Source organism: Antechinus flavipes, chromosome 4 (genome assembly GCF_016432865.1).
Source record: "Antechinus flavipes isolate AdamAnt ecotype Samford, QLD, Australia chromosome 4, AdamAnt_v2, whole genome shotgun sequence".
NCBI classification, from domain to species: domain Eukaryota; kingdom Metazoa; phylum Chordata; class Mammalia; order Dasyuromorphia; family Dasyuridae; genus Antechinus; species Antechinus flavipes.
In genome coordinates this window covers 65,264,352-65,285,094 of record NC_067401.1, presented here as the reverse complement: position 1 = coordinate 65,285,094, position 20,743 = coordinate 65,264,352, and the positions used below count along the sequence as shown (strand labels likewise).

Below are 20,743 nucleotides of genomic sequence, written 5' to 3'. Positions count from 1 at the left end.
TGACTTGTAAATAAAATATCATTCTGACTAGAGACTGCTTTTGTTTCCTTTGAATAAATATGTATACATACATATAACTGTTACTTAAGTTAAGAAAAAAGTAAATATGTATTTCCCAATCACAGAATTCTTCCTCTGCATTTCCTCCAAGACAGAAAGATGCATTGCTTTGGGATCCAAGAAGACTCATGAAAATGATATGGCAGAAATTAAGCTTTAATACCTTCAGCTTGTTTCAAATCTGGAATTCAGGTTTGTCCTTAAGCCTACCCTCAGTTTAGGGTTAGTGTGTTCTGGGCAATATAGCTAAAATATGGAGAATTTTATACTCAAAATCTGATTGGACAAACATGAAACTGAAATGCACCTGACCTTGGTAGGATCATGAAAAAAAAGAGGAAAATCAGTTGTTAAAATGTTGTGATTTCAACACATTTTCTAAAACGAGCTCACAACATACTGCCATGAAACAGGTTCAGAGACCAGCTTATTCAGAATATTTGTCTATCACTTGTACAATGTAGTTTCCACCTAGGACTATTTTTCTTGAGCACTGCAGCAGAGTAGAATTCAGTCTCCTATCATTTTATAAAGCTATCTCAACAATCCAAATTTAGATATTTAAAACATTTTTACTCTTTTAAATAATAATGATAATAAGTAAGTAAAAGAAGGTAGAGGAAAGTACTATTTTTGGTACTTTGTCCCAGGAATCTCATTTTCTCTTCAATGCAGTTACCTTTGATAAAGGCATTTGAATTCCTTAACATTAACTACAAAAAATTATTTTTTCCTTTGATTCCAGAACATGCTACTTTTTTTCTCCCTCTCCCCTTATGAATTTCCTAAACAAGAGAAAATATACATGCACATTGCATTTCGACGGGAGGGTATTGTGTTGTTTTCTTACCTAAAGAGTGCAGAGGATTGCAGTGTGGGTTAACTGCTCTATTTTCCTGATGAAAAGCGGTTATTAGATAAGGGAATGAGGCTCCTGCTTCTGCCTTGATCGAATCTGCTCATTTTGGCAAGATTAAACAGCGCGCAGAAATAATGTCTTCTAGCCTAGATTGATATGGCAGGGGGAGGTGTAGCGGCGGGAAAGCGCCTCCCCGCAACGTGAGATATTCCTAAAGGAAACAGTAACAGAACTGCAATCTCTTCCCTTTCCTCGGAATACCACTTCCTGTTAGGCGAGCCAGAAGTACCCAAGAAGCTCTGTTTTGTAGTTTTTAGGTCACCTCAAAAGCTTATCCTTTCCTTAAGCTTTGATCAAGTTGACTCTCACCCAGGAAACAACTTTTAACCATTCACGGGGTTTATCTCATGACCTAGCTGTGTATTCCACATCCCCCCCTCCCCTTCCCCCAGCTGAGGCTACAATAATTGCTGCTGCTTCTTCTTTTTTTTAATTATTATAGCTTTTTATTTACAAGATATATGTATAGGTACTTTTTCAGCTTTGATAGTTGCAAATCCTTCTGTTCCAGTTCTTTTCCTCCTTCCCCCCACTCCTTCTCCTAGATGGCAGGTTGACCCATACAAGTTAAATATGTTAAAGTTAAATACACTATATGTATACATGTCCAAACAGTTATTTTGCTATACAAAAAGAATCGGACTTTGAAATAGTGTACAATTAGCCTGTGAAGGAAATCAAATATGCAGGCAGACAAAAATAGAGGGATTGGGAATTCTATGTAGTGGTTCATTCATCTCCCAAAGTTCTTTTCCTGGATGGAGCTGGTTTAGTTCATTACTGCTCTATTGGAATTGATTTGGTTCATCTCATTGTTGAAGATGGCCACGTCCATCAGAATTGATCATCATATAGTATTGTTGTTGAAGTATATAATGATCTTCTGGTTCTGCTCATTTCACTCAGCATCAGTTCATGTAAGTCTCTCCAAGCCTTTCTGAAATCATCCTGCTGGTCATTTCTTATAGAACAATAACATTCCATAATATTCATATAGCACAATTTATTCAGCCATTCTCCAATTGATGGGCATCTACTCAGTTTCCACTACAAAGTGGCCTAACTACAAAGAGGGCTGACACAAACATTCTTGCACATACAGGTCCCTTTCCCTTCTTTAAAATATCTTTGGGATATAAGCCCAGTAGAAACACTGCTGGGTCAAAGGGTATGCACAGTTTGATAGCTTTTTGAGCATAATTCCAAATTGCTCTCCAGAATGGCTGGATGTATTCACAATTCCACCAACAATGTATCAGTGTCCTAGTTTTTCCACATACCCTCCAACATTCTGCATTATCTTTCCCTGTCATTTTAGCCAATCTGATAGGTGTGTAGGGATATCTCAGAGTTGTCTTAATTTGCATTTCTCTGATTAATAATGACTTGGAGAATCTTTTCATACGGCTAGAAATAGTTTCAATTTCTTCATCTGAGTTGTCTGTTCATATCTTTTGACCATTTATCAATTGGAGAATGGCTTGATTTTTTATAAATTAGAGTCAATTCTCTATATATTTTGGAAAGGAGGCCTTTATCAGAACCTTTGACTGAAAAAATGTTTTCCCAGTTTATTGCTTCCCTTCTAATCTTGTCTGCATTAGTTTTGTTTGTATAAAAACTTTTCAATTTGATGTAATCAAATTTTTCTGTTTTGTGATCTCTAGTTCTTTGGTTATAAATTCCTTCCTCTCCCACAGGTCTGAGAGGGAAACTATCCTATGTTCCTCTGATTTATTTATAATCTCATTCTTTATGCCTAGGTCATAAACCCATTTTGACCTTGTCTTGATGTACGATGTTAAGTGTGGGTCAATGCCTAGTTTCTGCCATACTAATTTCCAATTTCCCAGCAATTTTTGTCAAACAGTGAGTTCTTATCCCCAAAGATGGAACAATGATTGCTTCTAACCAGTATTAAATACTCCCTGGAATGTTTCAATTAATTGAAGGAGACAATGGTGAACACAGAATTGGGCCACAGTAACGATCTCCAGCTATTTATTTAGCTTTTGTAACCCACATTCATGTCTGATTTTACAGAGATGATGTCTCCCAAATGCATAAATCTGCAAGATAATTCCCTCAAAAATTTTTTTTCTCAATACTGATGGCAGAATTACGCAAATGATGATTATTTATCTTTGGTGTCATCGTTTTAAGAGACTGAGCTTCACTTAAATTAAAAATAATGGCAAGGTAGCATGAATATATGTGCATACACACACATATGCATTGATCAGTTCACTCAATAAGCATTTATTAAGTGTCCTCTGCTTACTAAGCACTCTACAAGTGTGGAAGAGACATAAATACAAAAAAAAAAGGAAAACAAAAAACCCAATCCAAGTTCTCCTTCCCTAAAGGACTATATATCATATGGGGAAAGACAACGATTTCCTGTTTAAACTACAAGATAATTTGAGGAGAGAATATTAGTAACTATGGAGGATCAAGACAACTTTCCCTTAGGAGATAACCCCTAATCTTACCTTTGACTAGGTAAAGAAAATCTTTCCTGGCTGGTGTTGGGAAACAGGTAGGTGAGTTTGGATGGAACAGAGAGTGCATAGAAAGAGTGAAGAACTTTCCTTTTTTTGGAGCAGAAGCTGCCCCAAGTTTCTATTGAGGGGTGGTAGTGCAGAATGGAGGAGGAGGGAAAGGGGGGAAAAGAGAGAGAAGGGCAATTTGCTGTTGACCAAATTCTAAATGTTAAAATAGTCCATTCAGTGAACTGAACTAAAAATATTAAATCATCTCAGTGAAGTTACCTGATGGGGGTGTGGCAGATATTTAGCTGGAGACTTTTTTTTTTTTTAATTACAGGTAGCCTAATAAAACTATGACATGCATAACTGATTATTTTGCTACGTGAAAGGGTTGGTGCAAGACTGTCTGAATGCCTATTATATTTAAATAGATAAAAGAAAAGGGGAAGGGAATGGAGCAAGAAAACGAGGTGCAAGAAAATCCAGAAATTCACCAGTCTAATAATAAAGGTCACCCAGCCATTGGAGAGCTGGTCTTCCCATGGCTGTTATTATCTTTAAGAAACAAATCTCAGGCTTGCAAAGGGCAATAATGGATATCTGGTTGAAGGGAAAGTCTCTTAATCCAGAATGCATGGCATTTCATCTAGTGAAGATGACTTGAAGGTGATCAGGAATAAAAACTTTTAGTAAATATTTTTAGGAGAGGGGGGTAGGGGAGAAAATTTTGGTCTAATGGAATAAAAAAAGAATTCTACACTTGAATTTGAGTTCGACTGGTCCCTGACAATGTAATTATTATTGTTGTTTTTACATGCGGGATCTTTGGACTTGCCCCCTAATACTCTTTTGGCCTCACTTTCTTCATTGTAAAAATCCATGTGCAACATATTTCCTCCATTAGAATATAAGTATCTAGAGGGGAGGGATCGTTTCCCTTTTACTTGTTGATTGATGAAATATTTGGAATTGATTGCCTTTGAGGTACCTTCAAAATGATCTTGTTGGTGAGGCACTATAGACTTTCATTTCAAATAAGATAATGTGTAAAATGTTTTAAAAGGGACTAGATAAATATTAGCTATTACCATTTTCTCATCTGTAAAACGCATGAGTTGTACTAGGTGGTTTCCTAGAAAGTCAAATAAAACTATATAGGAAAAGTTTTGTAAACCTTGAAGTGCTATTTAAATGTTAGCTATCAGCATGATCCATAAAGAGCTCCAATTCTAAATCCTGTCAATTCAGTGAACTCCATTTGTATTTGTAGGGCGGGAAGGGGCAACATATTTAATTCCAAGAAGCCAGCTTTAACTAATCTATAATGTACCCTCTACCACCTCTACTCCAAGGCAGTTTGCAACTGCATGATCTTCTTTGGGGCCCCAGGGACTCAATGGATAGTGTGCCAGGCGCGAAGTCGGAAAGTCCTGAGTTCCAATGCAGCCTCTGACCCTAGCTATGTAGCCCTGGGCAATTTTCCCTCTGAATAATGAAAAAAAAAATGATAGTATCTACTTCCCAGGGTTTTGGATAGGATAAAATGATATAATATTTGTAAAGCGCTTGGCAAAACCTTAAAGCGCTACATAAATGCTAGCTATCATTATCATTATTATTTAATCTTCTTGGAGCCTATAAGAATGTATCAGAATGTATCTCCAGCCGGGTCTCTTAGTGCCAGAGCCGTGTCCCCTGCATGCACATATCCCGCTCGAGCGGAGACCTTTGCTTTCTACATTCAGATAGCCGCGCTCTAGCTGGGCCCAAGCCTAGCCCCGCCGCTTACGCCGGCCGAAAGCTTCGCCTCTCCTCCCGGCTCAGGCCCCGCCCCCTACGGCGCAGGGCCGGGGCAGCTCCGGCTCCTCCACCCCCACCCCCTTCTCTTTTCTGTCCCAGGGCGCAGACGCGCGGCGGGCCGGGCCGGAAGTCGCCGTGTCCCGGTGTGTGTGAGTGTGAGAGGGGATCGCGGAGAGGTCCCAGCTGGTGTGGTCAAAGTGGTCGCCGCAGCTTTCGCCGCTGCCTCAGCCGGGGAGGAAGGGAGCGGGGAGCGGGCCCGCCGCCCGGGGAGAAGATGCTGCCCCTCTCCATCAAAGACGATGAATACAAACCCCCCAAGTTCAACCTGGTCCGCAAGATCTCGGGCTGGTTCAGGTGAGGGGGGAGAAGGGAAAGCGGCGGGAGGAGAAAAGGGGTCCGGCTCTCCATCCTCATCGGGCTCGGGTCGGTCTCCCTGGGCTGCACGGGGGCCCTCCTCGAGCGCCAGCTTCCAGTGCCAGCCCCTCTGAGCCGATGTCTGCTCTGTGTCTGTGCCTCCTCCAGGTCCATCCTCTCGGACAAGACCTCCCGGAACCTGTTTCTGTTCCTGTGCCTGAACCTCTCCTTCGCCTTCGTGGAGCTGCTCTACGGCATCTGGAGCAACTGGTAACCGGCCTCGGCAGGGTTGGGCTGGGCTGGGCTGGGAGGGCGGCCGGGGCGGGGCGAGCGCCCACTGTGCCACGTCGCGCCTCGTCTCCGGCCGCCGCCGCCGCGCTCCTTCCCTGCCTGCTTCCCCGTCCCCCCGGCAGGCTCACCGGGTTACGGCCGCTACCTCTGTCACCGAGCGGGGCCCGCCCCCTCCTCTCCAATCGGAGGGACAGTGTCGTCCCTTCCGCCCAGGGCTCTGCCCACTCTCCTCCCTGGGATTGGAAGGGGCCTTTCCCACCCATCCTTGCCAGTTTTCCGAGGGTGGCGGCAGTGGGGGGAGGTTAGGTTGGAGGGGAGGAAGGAAGAGCAATGACTCCTTCCTTAGACTGGACCCCATGCATTTAGAACTCAGTAAGGGATACTACTGAGCTTACGCCTCTGCCTGCTTTTAGGAATGAAAATGTGGAAGGGAGCGTAAAAAGGATGTCTGACAAGTCGTCGTCTTTTTCTCTTGCTTTTTGTATATGTTTTGTTTAGCCAAGCCGGGAAGGGTTGACATGATTGTTCTTCCAGGTGATCAGGGATTAGTTGTGAATTATTTTTCTTCTAAGTCTTCAGAATCAGGCTTGCATTTTTAGTTTGTTTAGCTCAGTTGAGGTTGTGCTTCTGTGTGTGTCTATTTTGGACCCTTGGAAGAAGTCGTGTCTTCACTGGAAGATGCCGATATACAGGGTCTTTCTCCTTCGGGACAAAAGGGTTGAATGACTTCAAGTTCTTTTGAATTGTCAAGACCTAAAACAGACTAGGTGACTGTCAATTGATCTTTATGTTTCATTTTCTCTTCATTAAATACATCTTGGCTGCTGTTACTGAAGCTGTTGTTGATCTCTTTTGAGATTGAGAAATTACTGGTGCTAGCTAATATGAAATGTACTGTTCTTCAGGAAAAAATCAGGACTGACAAGGATCTCTTTCAGTACCTGAAATTATCATTTGAAAGGTCAAAATGTTAACATACTATGTTTTCTATAAGTACTTTTTTGTTTGGACTTATCATTCTACATGCCTTATATTAAAATCATTATGCTTTAGTAATCCTTCATTACAAATGCATTAAGACTTTTTCTTTTTAATATGTCATACCAACATATGCTGTCAGACAACTTTTACAATCTTGTATATACATGTTGGCTATATTGCAAAAGTTTTTAATGTAGCTTTCATAATTATATCATTTCACAAATTTGAATTGAAATGATTTTAAGAGAATGCCTGAGTTGAGCTTGTTATTCAGTTGTGTCCTACTCTTCACAATCCCATTTAAAGTTTTCTTTGCAAAGACACCAGAATGGTTTTCAGTTTTCTTCTTTACTTCATTTTACCAATGAGGAACTGAAGCAAAGTGGGTAAAGTGAGTTGTGCAGTGAGTGCAGTCTACTTTCTCACATAGCTAGAAAGGCTGAATTTAAACTCAGGGAAGTGATTCTTCTTGATTCCAAGCCCAGCCCTCTATCCATTTTGCCATCTAACTGCTTCACTAATTCTGCTGATAGCCTCCAGTCACCTAGGTTTAAATCTTGGAGTCATCCTCAACTTTTCTTTCTTTCTCAACACCCATATCCAATTAGTTGACATGTCTTAGTGATTCTACTCCCTCACTTCTCATATCCATTCTCTTTTCCCCCATAATCTCTACCTTAATTCATATCCTCATTACCCTTTATATGGACTATGAAAATATTTTCCTATTTGAGCTGTTTGTAGTCTACCTCTTTCTAATCCATCCCCTCATTTAACTTTCAAATCAGTATCACTAAAATAGACTCAGAAAATTGCAATGGGCCAGAGCTAGATGGTACAGTGAATAGAGCACCAATCCTGACTTGAGTTCAAATACAGACTCAGACACTTAATACAACACTCCCTAGTTTCGTGATCCAGGGCAAGCCCCATTTGCCTTGCCCTTTCCCCCTTCAAAAAATGAAAGAAAATTATAATAACTCCATATCGTTTTTAGGATAAAATACAAAATCTTCAGCATGTGTTTAAAGTCCTCCACAATCTGGCACTTTCCATTCTCAGTTCATAGAGAACTCTTCCATTACTACATTCCAGTCAAACTGGTCTGCTCAATGTTCCTGGACTGACTGCCCATGTTCCATCCTACCACGTTTGCTTGATTCCTCATGGCTTAAATGCTTTCTCTCTACATCTTATTTCAAAGCACAGCTCAACGGACACTTCTTACTGAAGGATTTCCTGATTTGCTCAGTCTCTAGCAGACTTTTAACACTCTCTCACTATGCTGAAATTACTTTGTATTACTTTGTATATACTTCCTATACAGGTTTATATATTCTTTGCTTTCTCCCTTCTACTCCTCTTCTCTCCCCACCAAGATCTTTGAAAGCAGATACTATTTTGTTGTCTTTCTATCTCTTGTACATGCTAGACTCATAACAGGTTTATTGAATTGACATTCTTATAGAACCTTGGATGTTTTTCTTGATTGTATTGTATTGTTATATGATTTCCTGCTGCAGTATGGTATAGTGGAAAGAACACTAGATTAGCAAAGGACTAGCGCTTGAATTCTACCTTTACTGTTCTTACTTATATTATCCTGAGCAAATCAAAGTCACTTAATCTCTCTATTTCTCAGTTTCCTAATCTGAAAGTTATGGCTAATAATATTTTTGTAGGATGGATAAGATCTGATGTCAGAGGCCAGAAAACTTTGAAGTCCTAGCTACTTCATTGAGATGTAGTGTGGAAAGAAATTTCAAACTTTAAAGTGCTATGTAGAAATGGACTGTTATTACTGTTAGAGAAACACAAAACTCTACATGGCAACAGCTTTTGTGGAGGGGGAAAATATTGAATTTAGAGCAGAAACAAGACTTGGTTGTTAAAGGGCTTGAAGTTCATGCTTTTGGAGGATTTGTTGAAAAAACTGGTACTGTTTAGCCTGGGGAATAGAATGGTCAAGGAGGAAATGATTGCTGCATTTAAACTTTTGAAGAGTTGCCCCATATTAGAAGGATTAAATTTTGTTCAGTTTGACTTCAGAGAATAGAATTAAAAATATTGGGTGGAAGGTTCAAAGAGGACAGTTTAGGCTTGATGTAAATAACAATTTTGCAATAATTACAGTCATGTAATAAGATCAGGAAGTGATGTGTCCCCCTTCTTCCGTGTCTCACTCTCATTAGAAGCCTTCCAGCAAAGGCAGAGTGATAACTTATTAGGTGTATTGTTGGAGGGATATGATTTTAAGATATGAGTTAAGCTAGATTGCTACTGAGGTCAAGCAGTGAACCACTAAATAAACATTGGCCAACTTTCTGCTATGTGCAGGCACACTACTAAGCACTGGAGATATAAAATGAGGCAATTGCTAAGACCCTATCCTTGAGATCACAATCTAATGAGAGAAACAACCAACAAGTAAATGAATACAAATAAGCTCTCTGTAGCCTAAATAGAATAAGAATCAGAGAAGGAAACCATTAGAATTAAGAGGGCTTTGGAAAGGCTTCCTTTAGAATATGGGATTTTAGTTGGCACTTAAAGGGTGCCAGTGAGGTCAGTAAGCAGAGAGGAGGAAGGAGAGCATTCTAGGTATGAGGGACAGCCAATTTTTTGTGGAACAGCCAGGAGGTCAATGTTATTGTGATCAACCCTGAAATTCTGTAATTTTAATTTGAGTTCTGACACCGATGATATTTCTTTGGAAAAGGCTTATTTTCTTTGTCTATAAATTGGGGTTTTTAATCCTTGCCTCATATAGTTTATCAGGTTCTGAGTATTTCATTGAAATAATAAATGAAACAAATAAACAGACAAAAAGTTTATTAAGTACTTGCAGTGTGCCAGATACTGTGATAAGCACTGAGGATAAAAATAGAAAAAATAAAGCCTTTATCCTCAAGGAAGTCATATTCTGATGGGGAAGACAACACATGGGTGTTAGGGGTGACTAGGGAGGGATATTTTAGCTAGGAACTCACATCGTTGTAGATGAAGCTATAGAACATTGGAATGATATGGCTTTTTCTGAAGCTGGCAGGGTTCCCAAGACTAGTGGTAGAAATTGGGGAGGTGATTGGGAATGCTCTGACATTGCATGAAGATGTCCAGAGAAGCAACATGGTAGCCCTGGACTGATCTGTTTTAAAGAGCTCATCCAGATCAGGAAGGGAGCTCAGGAGTCTGGGTAGAGGAAAGAAGGCACAACATAAAAATAGATACAAAGCTTTGTAATCACATGGACTTAATTAATTTATTTTTGTAATGAAGGGCCTATGGAAACAGTGTCAAGTTGTTTTGATGGCAACATGTTTACATCTTCCTCTGATGGCTGTCCATAGTCAGGCTATAAGAGGGGAAAAACCAACTTAATGGTGTGATGTTTTAGAATAGATAAGGAGAAGAGATAGGAGGAGATCAGAACCTGAACTTTTTACAATTTGTTTTTTATAGTATGATCAAACAGTGATAACTCTTTGTCTGCCTTTCAAACATTCCAACTTCTCCTGTTGGAAAAACCCACCTAACTAATAATCTACTTCTATCCATATATACACAGAGTATAGAAAGTGTGAGAATAATATGCTTATAATCACTTTTTCCTTTTCCATTTTTTGGGCTCAAAGGAATTTTTGTTAATTCAGTAAAGAAATTTGGGTATCAGCTTAGTTTCACTGCTATGTAATAGTTATATATTCATTGGAGGAAATAATAATACTTTCAGTGAAACACAATTTATTTCAATTTAAGTATATTAAGACTCAGTTTCCATGCTATTTCAAACTGTAATTACTTCTTGCTGGACAATTGCAATAACTTTAATTAGTCTCTCTGCCTTAAATTTATTCCTATTCCACTTCATTTTTACCATTCAGCTACCCAGATGATTTTTCCTAAAGTATAGTTTTGAAAGACTATGTCATCTTCCACATTCATTAAATTCCAGTAGTAGCCTGTTATTTCCAGGATCAAACATAAAGTCCTTTTTTTTTTTTGGCATTTACAGCTCTTCCTATTCTGGCTCTTCCTACTTTTTTTGTCTTAAACATAACTCCTCTCCATTCATGCTTTAGTTATATTGGTCTAATGACTATTTCTTAAAACATGACACTCCATCTATCATTAGATTTCTTCTATGCGCAGAATGCTCTTTTTCTTTATCCCTACCTTATTTCCTGGGTTTCTTGAAAGATTCATTTCAAAATCCAGCTTCTTCAAAGTCCTGAGCTGCTTAGCTGTGAGTGCCTTTTCCTCTGAGATTGCGTAACATCCATATATTCTATATATATTTTGTATGTACCTGGTTATTTACATGTTGCTTTTTCTAATACAAAGTTAATTCCTGGTGGCAAAGGATTATTTTTATCTTTCTTTGTTTCCCCAGTACTTAGCATAGTACTTGTCACATAGTGAGTGCTTTAATAACTTGAATGTCTGAACAAGGGACATGACTCCCTTAGATAAGACTTAATACAATTGGGAATTAGTTGTGGATGGCCTTAAATATTAGACTAAAAATGTTGAATTTTTTCCTGTGTGTGCAGCAAGGGTAGAGTTACTGATGTTTTTGAATAAGGGAGTGACACAGCCATACTTCTGATATAAGGAATATTATTTTGGAGTTCTGTGGAGTATAAATTAGCTGGGGAAAATGACTCTAGAAATAGGGAAATCGCTTAGGAGATTATTACAGTAGTCTGGGTGAGAAGTGATGAGAACTTGAATTAGCATGATGTGAATAGAGAGAAGGAAATCAATAGGCATGGAGGCATATTAGACAAGAATTGACAGTTTAGTAGATATAGAGAATAAGGGAAAAGGAAGAATTAAAAATGATTCTCAGATTATATCCTTGGGTAACTAATTTAGAAACAAATAATAATATTCTATTCACTTAATTACCTATAAAGCTTAAATGCTCTAAAAACCTTTCTGTGTAGTTTTCCTGTATGCTGAGTTCAGATTTTGAAAATCCTGTCTGTACAAATTTCTGATTTCCTTCCTGAAACTTTCCATAATTAAATGTTTGTAGAGTCTTTTGTCTTTACAGATGCTTTAATGTACTTCATAAAATATTATTAGTTTCAAAATAAAAAATCAAAAAAGTAAAGCTATTTCTAGTTTGTAATATTTAAAATAAATTTGCTCTATTTCTTTGTCATGATTTGTTGAAATCCAATTTAGTTTAGAAAGTAAATAACATTAAATATTCCCTATTTTGCATGACGACTTGTAACATTGTTTCCTTTTAAAAATATTTAATAAATAAAATATTTTAAAAATATTTTAAATTCATTTTATTTTCAATTCCTAATATTCTCCCTTCCACTTGCCCCTTCCTCATCCATTGAGAAGTCAAGAAAAACAAAATCCGCAACAAATATATGTGTGTGTGTGTGTGTGTGTGTTGGATAAATAATTTCTGAAGAAATTATTTGAGCTAAACTATTTGTTAGCAAAATAGTCATAATAAATAAGTTAAGGGACTTCCCCATCAGTCCAAAAATCTTGAATATAGAAAGAGTTTTTATATATTAAAAGCAATCAAATTAGACAAATTAATTAAAAGAAAACAAACAAGAACAGAATTAGATAATTTGATTTCTAATTGATGAAACATTCCTTGCTTATTACAGTATTGATAAATTACAATTCCTTGCATTAGAAAAAGATAGGTTTTATTTCCTATAGATATCTCTATATTTAATCTAATGAACATGAACACAAACAATGATTGACCAAAAGAGAGCCAGTTTTTAGTTAAGATATAGTGTTTGCTTAATATTTGTAATTGGGAAAGAACTTCTTAAATCAGTTTTCAGAACTGATGAGGTTTCTAGTCAGCATAATTTAGGTCCTTAGTTAAGGATCTTTAAAAGTTCCAGATAGAGGTAATCCAGCTGCCCAGTCACACAGGGGTAGGTTCAAACAATGCAATAAAAATTTCTCACAATTCTCATAATTGAATATAGTTTTCTCACAAGACAGAAATTGGACTAGACCCTTAACTGAATAAAAAGATAGCTGAGCTAGCTCCAAAATTAAGTCACAAGATAGAGTCAATGTGGTTTATCCAATTCCCACAGTTTCTTCAATTCTTTGCTTTGATTCATGAGAAAGGAACCAATTTACTCCCCACATGGGTTGCTTACTTATAAGTCAAATGTGTAATATTTTTCATATAATCATAATCAGAATTATGTAAATAACATTGCAGATCAAACATTATAGAAGGTCTACATTACCAAAGCAACCAAGAAAACTTGGCAAACAAAACATCATGGAACAAAAGGCCCAAGTAATACAATAATGATCATTAATATTAAGTAATGTTAAGTCTCCTCATATCCTAGTAATCCATTCCTAAAGTCCATTTAATCATCACATTTTGTATTGAATTCTAGATGTTCCTTTAATTGTATAATCCTTAAGTATCTTCTCTTGCACATTCTGGGATAGACTTCATTTTCAGGGTACCTTTAAAGGGGACTCAGGAGATTCCTAGGTAATTCTACTAAAAATCTACTGCTAGCTAGACTTAATGCAGTTTATTGCAGTCTCTTAAATTTCGTTTTCCAGTAACTAGTTCATGTGAAAACCAACTCCAGTCTTATGGAGCTAATCCGATAAGCAATCAAGTTATAAGAACATCAAATTGGGAACCCATTATTCATCTGAGACTTTTAGAGAATTTCAATTTTTTTTTTATGGTGCCAATTTTAAATAGATTTTATTCTCCAGGACAAGAATTGCATTTCCACTTGCTTATTACAGTATTGATAAATTACAATGTAGTTTACTTCTCTCCTTCTGCACAAATTCAAGTATTCAGAATGCCCAGATTTCCACAATAGCTTAAATGTTACTTTTAAACTGCTACTGCCTTGGCTACAATTTGAGCCCTTTGATTTTTGGAAGGCTGGGTAGCTCTTGGGAAAGCTCTTTCTTTTGCTGTGTTTAGTCAACCTCTTTAGATGGTGGGTCCAGAAGAAGTACCTCCAGATAGGGCTGCTCCATTCCCTGGGAACCCATGAGACATGCCTCCTGACATGTCCCCTCTGATACAGCTTAGTAATGATGGGATTGCAGACCCCATTCTTTCTGCTGATGCTCAAAGAGAATTTCAGTTTTTATATACCACTTACTGTTTTTCTATTTTTATCTGAATCTTGTGCTAGATATGAAAATCATTGGGAAAAAATACTGTAAAATACATTCTTTTCTTTTTACAATTATCAGATACTTTAAAAGATCATTTTGCTTACAATTATCAATATAATTTTGTATGTAAGATTTTTAATCCAATTTTGAGAAATTATTCCCATAACATACTCAAAGCCTGAAGTTCCCTACTAAACATATTTAGAAGTCAATTATATGCATATATAGGTCTTAGAAAAAGCAGTCTAATTCTACTGCTTTCTCAGAATTTACCACTTCATTTAATTAGAAAGCTTTTACATTATATCTTTGTCTTATTACTTTATCTAGTTATTCCTTTAGGAGGACACCATCCCTATATTACAATCTGTACATAAATATAGATTAAAATTGTAAGATTTTTTCATATTGTATCCTATTATAGTAACTCAGAGGCAGTTCTACTGCTTCTGAATTCAAGACCTGTCCCCTCAAGGACATGGACTGACTTGACAAAAAGCATAATAGGGGAAAAATATCCTTAGCTATGTTTGATTCCAAGCATGAGTGATATCTAATATTCAATCATGTAGTCACAGGACATCAAAAGTGAGGCCCAGGATTAATCAGGTGTGGAAACTTCCTCTTCAGAAAGGAATTAGCACAATGAGGAAACTGAGTTGAGACTCTGGCCTTGGGCCATATCAGTCATCCCTTCAATTTTTCCCACTACAAATATCCACTTGTAGCAGTTCTCAGACTGTGACACATGCCATTTTCAGCTATTGGCTTCATGACAATTCAGACAACCATTCCTGTAATCAAAACTATAAAAAAATAGAAAATTATAGTCCCAAGAGGTTTATTTTCTTCCCTACCTCAAATAGCACAATTTCGTTAACCATTGGTTAGAATCAGGATATTATTAATTTTCTCATATTTCCCAAACAAATTTCATTTATCCTTTACTTATAAATTAATACCATATTCTGGGATTTTAGACATAAATCATATACCTAATGATTGACATATTAATGTATTAGAGCTATATCTTTAAGCTACTCTATATATTTTTATAAGATTAATAAGTGATAACTTCATTTTACATCAGTTCATACAAGTTTTTTGAGCTTTTTCTGAAACATCCCCTTCATTATTTCTTACAACACAATGTATTTTATCAAATTCATGTGCTACAATGTATTCAGGTTTATCCCAATTGATGGGTAAATACCTCAGTTTCCAAATCTTTCACACACAAAAAGAGCTGATATAAGGATTTAAAAAATATGGGTTCCTTTCCTTTTTCTTGGATCTTTTTTAGTATATAGATCTAGTAGCAATATTTCTGAGTCAAATAATATACACAATTTAATTATTTTGGGGAAGCATATTTCCAAATTGCTTTCCAGAATTACTGAACCAGTTCATAATTTCACCCACAATATATTAATGTTTCTGTTTTCCCCACATCTCTTCTAGCATTTGTCATTTTCCTTTTTTTTTTGCTATCTTTGCCAGTCTTATAGATGTGATATTTTAATGTACATGTTTCTAATTATTAGTAATTTAAAGCATTAATGTTGCTATTAATGGCTTGAATTTCTTCCTTTGAAATTCTGAAACTTACTACAAAGATTTCTTTGAATTTCCTTCTTCTCTTTTAAATTTAACCATATTGATTTTATGCAAAAACATTTTAATTTTATGTAATCAAATTTGTCCATTTTAGACTTCTGAACTTCTTGTTTGGTTCTGAATTCTTCCCCCCGTCCATGTATCTAACAGATAATTTCTTCCTTGCTCCTTTAATTATCTTATTCCTTCTTTTATGTCTAAATCATGTGCCCATCTGAGCTTGCCTTTTTATATATTATGAGCTGTTATATATCTAGTTTCTGCCAGACTACTTTCCATTTTTTTCAAGTTTTTGAAGAATATTTTATGATTCTGTTCATATGGTTCCTGTATGTATCTTGTCAAGTAAACCCCAAGTATTTTATATAGTCTGTAATTATTTTACATGGAATTTCTCTTTCTCTTTATGCTGGATTTTGTTGGTAATATTCAGAAATGCTATGTAATTTATATGAGTTTATTTTATGACCTGTAACTTTGCTGAAGTTGTTTCATTTATTTTTTAAATTGACTAGATTTTTCTAAGTAAGCACATATCTGCAAAAAGTGCTCATTTTATATGTTCTTAACTTACACTCATTCTTTCAATTTTTTTTATTGTCTTATTGCTATAGCTAGCATTTCTAGCACAATGTTGTATTGTAATAGTAATAATGGATATAACATTGTGTTTCAGAAGGAAATTTATCTAATATTCACATTATGACCATACTAATAAAGGTTAAATGATGATATTGTATCAGTTATATATTAACTTTAGTCTTCTTCAAGAGAAGGGGTTTTAAATAAGATTTTTTAGAAGAAAGGAGGAGAGGATAAATCACAAGTTTTCTCAGCCTTGGGGAATAATCCCCAAACCATGATTTCATACTGATATATTGTGAAATAGTTATGCATCATAAGGTAGAAGAATTCAATACCATTTTATTTCAGAGGAATGTGACCTTCCTTCCTTTTATCCCTTCTCCCTTTCCTTCTTTCCTTTTTTCTTCCTTTCTTTCCTTCTCCTTTCCTTCTTCCCACCATTCTTCATTTCCTCTTTTCCTTTCTTCCTAATTCTTAACACCCATCACAGTCATTCTCTACCCTCCTTTGCACTTCTCTCATCAATAGTAATTTAGAGCATCTTTCATATGACTAAAAATGGTTTCAATTTCTTCATCTGAAAATTGTCTGTTCATATCCTTTGATCATTTGTCAATGGGAGAATGGCTTATATTCTTATACCTTTGAATCAGTTCCCTATATATTTTAGAAATGAGGCCTTTATCAGAAACCTTGAATGTAAAATTTTTCCTCCAGTTTGCTGCTTCCTTTCTAATCTTAGCTGCATTGGTTTTGTTTGTACAAAGGCTTTTTAATTTAATGCAATCAAAATTAGCTAGTTCTTTGGCCATAAATTCCTTCTTTCTCCACAGTTCTGAGATGTAGACTCTGCCTTGTTCTACTAATTTGCTTATACTATCACCTTTTGTGTTTAAATCATATCTAATTTAAAATCTAAATAACCCCATTTTGATCCAGGTAATTTTCAGTATTTTTAGGTTCATAGTGCCTTTCATATTCTTTGATATTCTTTCATATTCTTAGAACTTTGGACCTGTTTCTAGGATTACAAAGCTGATGAAGAGGTACCTTACAGGTTGTAGGAATTCTAGCTCTTTGCAACAAAAAAACATGGATACTTTTTAATACTGGGATTTTTTAGACACATTCCCCTGAGTCACAAGTTGGCAAATATTTGACCTGTCCTGGCACATCAGAATGGTCACTGTTATTTCAGGTATTTTTGGAGTCTTTTAAAAGTGCTCCAACACCTTCTTATGGCAGAATGAGGAGGATTCTTGTGGAAAATTGATAACCAACTCTTAAGTTGAGTAAAGAATGAGGGAAGAAATGCTAAAAATTTGATCAGGAGAAAGAGTGAATTCACTTGTCTCAGATGGCATTTGATGAAATGGTATATTGGTGGCTACTGATTTGAGTATTAATAAAAATCAATTCAGTGCTATTTACTTAAGTTCCATATGTTGATTTATGTAAATCAGAATACTTTCAGATCTCTGATGCCCAGATCCTATCTCTCCTTTGTTGCATATTTTTTTGAAGTTACTGATAATATAATTTTATCCAAGCCAAAAAAAATTTAGTATCTGGGATATAGAAATAGCTTGTTAGAGAACTGGCTGTTATTGAGAGTAATCACTGACTTATTCAGGGAATTATCATCTAGCCTCTGCTTAAAGACCTGCTTGAAGAGATAGCTTATTACTTTGTGAGGCAGCCCAAAACCATTTTTGTTTATCTCTAATTGTGAAGAAATTTTCCTTTATGGATAAAGTAATTTTATAAGTAAAATGTAAAAGATGGGAAGAATTTCAAAAGGTTGCTTCAGCAGGGCAAATACATAGTATAATTTAAAAAAAAAAAAAGAATAATCGTACATGAAATTGCAAATCTATTGTGTACAACTTGCTATTCCTTTTAAATATAAAGTTATCACGTAAATTTCTTTTCTTTTTTTCTCCCTTCCCCCTCCCTATTCTAAAGATGGCTACTATTAGGCATAAATAGGTAAATCTATAAAATTATTCAATTCTTACTTCCGTTTTTCACTTCTTTCTCTGAATGGCAATATTGCCATTTGTCCTTTATTTTTAATTTGTTTATTTATAATAGTCAAAAGCAGTTATTCACTCAAAGTTCTTAAAACAATATCACTATTACTGTTCTTTTGGTTTTATTTTGTTTTTCATTATCTTGTATAAGTCTTTCCATTCTTTTCTTTTTTTTTTCTGTACATTTTCAAATTTATTCACAGAATGGTTCTTCTACCAAGTCAAATCAGCAACAGTTCCTTAGTATACTGATAACCTCTTCAAAATTTATCCTCTTCCTTTTCTTTAATTTTTTTTTTATTTTGAAAAAAATTTCTTTACAACATAATTCCTTGCACTCACTTCTGTTCCGACTTTTTCCCTCCCTTCCTCCATCCCCTCCCCCAGATGGCAAGTAGTCCTAAACATGTTAAATATTTCCATGCTTTTTTAAGATCATTGAGCTCATTTCTTTTACCATAGTAATATTACATCATAATCTTATACTACAACTTGTTCAGCTATTCCCCAATTGATGGGCATTCCTGCAATTTCCAATTCCTTGCCACCACAAAGGACTCTGTTAAAAATGTTCCCTTTATATTTAAAATTATAATTATTAATTGTGAATTTTCCTCCATCTTATTTATTTATTTTATTTGTTTTGCTGTGGCATTTGGGATTAAGTAAGTGATTTGCCTAGGGTCACACAGTTAGGTAGTGTTAAGTGTCTGAGGTCAGATTTAGATCCTCCTGACTTCAGGGCTGGTGCTGTATCCACTCTGCCACCTAGCTACCTTCCCCTCCCTCCATCTTATTTTTACTATTTTCCTTCTAAACCTGTCCTATGCCATTCCTGTTATCGCATCATTTCCCCCATTTTCTTGAAAATAATTTTAGATATGGAAGGTGTTTATGTGGGGTATAAATAGTAGTGAATTGTTTATAGATTTAGAGTAATACTCTAATTTCTCAATTATGTAATCATTTTATATCTTTTAAACCTAAAAAAAAATAAAATTTTGGGTTTTGAGTCATTATGGATATCCTATATAGTCTTTATTGAAAGATCTTCATATTTCACTCATTTTTAGTGGAATAAAATACATTTTCAAAATGAATTATGAGGTGTTTTAGTGCTTTAACTTTATCATGTGCTGTTATGATGGCTGTCCTCTTCTGTGAAATAGCCAGATTCTCAGTGAGAATTAGTTCCAGAATTCAAATAGGTAAATTTGTATGTTATTCTAAAAACTCCAGAGAATTTAATAAATTACTATTGTAGAACACTAGTTATTTACCCTAGTGGCCTGAAAATTAATGTACCTTCAGAGTGCTAAGTTGTCTTCCCCTGAGTATAAATCTCTTTCTGTGACAATTTAATTGAATTAGAATACAGTCAACATTAATTTATTATAATTATCTAGTTTATTGATTGTTTAAGCCTTTTTTCTTTTTCTGTCTTTTGTTCACCATATCATTGTTAGGCATTTTCACCAAAGGAATGAAAGTAGGAGAAGAAAAATAATTGACTTAAGTAGGATTTCTCTGAATTATTATTGTTAATGCACGGAATATTATTGTTGTTCAGTCATTTTCAGTTGTGTTCTTTTCTTTGTGATTACATTTGGATTTTCTTGGCAAAGATACTGAAGTAGTTTGCCATTTCCTTCTCTAACTCATTTTAGATGAAGAATTGAGGCAAACAGGGTAAAATGTGACCCAGGGTCACACAGAAGTAAGCCTCTGAAAATGAATTTGAATTCATCCTACCTAGGAGCTTCGAGAGGAATGTTACACATTACTCTTTTCTTTCACAGAATACATACCAGATGATAACAATAGCACCACTTCCCAGAGTTGTTGTGAGGATCAAATGACATAATACTTGTTTAGCAGTTGACATAATTATGATAAATGCTTTTTCCCATTCTCTTTCTCCATATTGGAATAGGGAGGAGAATGTTGAAGTAGTCTAAGGAAAAGATAATGTAGGCCTGATCTAAGGTGTGGCTGGCTATGTGAAATTCTTTATAGAAAGAAGGGATTAAAATGTAAGAGATGTTGTAAAGATAAAATGGCAACATTTGACCTCTGATTAGATTTGTAGGAAAAGGAAGGGTGGAAAGCTTTAAGATAATGCCTCAATTATAAACCTGATGTCAGACCAGAAAAATGTCCCTTGATAGAAACTGAGAAATTTTGGTCGGATGGATTGGGGAGAAAATGAGTTGGAGATGGATTCTGGGAGTTTAATATATTTAATAGACTGCTGATGATATGGGTTTGGAACTTAGAGGGATCTATGCAAAAACATGGTAATTAAGCCCCTAGAAGCTAAGGAGATAAATGAGAAAGTATATATAGAGAAAAAAACTTGTAACAAAGCTCTGAGGTTCCCCTACAGTTAGGAGAAGTGAACATTGAAAGAGTGACTTTAATGACCTTAGTTCAAGTTCAGTGTT

The 20,743-nt window shown here is 35.8% G+C and overlaps 2 protein-coding genes across 2 annotated transcripts in view; one reads left to right on the top strand and one right to left on the bottom strand.

The window, feature by feature from the left end:
* EXTL2 (exostosin like glycosyltransferase 2) overlaps positions 1-1,150 on the bottom strand; it is a 28,421-nt gene extending 27,271 nt beyond the window's left edge. Inside the window, exon 1 of the mRNA XM_051993234.1 lies at positions 911-1,150. The gene's annotated coding sequence lies outside the window, so the exon portion shown is untranslated. The remainder of the gene's footprint in view (positions 1-910) is intronic.
* Positions 1,151-1,447: 297 nt separating this feature from the next.
* The window catches only part of SLC30A7 (solute carrier family 30 member 7), an 85,833-nt gene continuing 66,537 nt past the window's right edge, over positions 1,448-20,743 (top strand). Inside the window, exons 1-2 of the mRNA XM_051993233.1 lie at positions 1,448-5,622; positions 5,791-5,892. Of these exons, the coding sequence (XP_051849193.1) occupies positions 5,168-5,622; positions 5,791-5,892 (557 nt within the window). The 5' untranslated portion in view covers positions 1,448-5,167. The remainder of the gene's footprint in view (positions 5,623-5,790; positions 5,893-20,743) is intronic.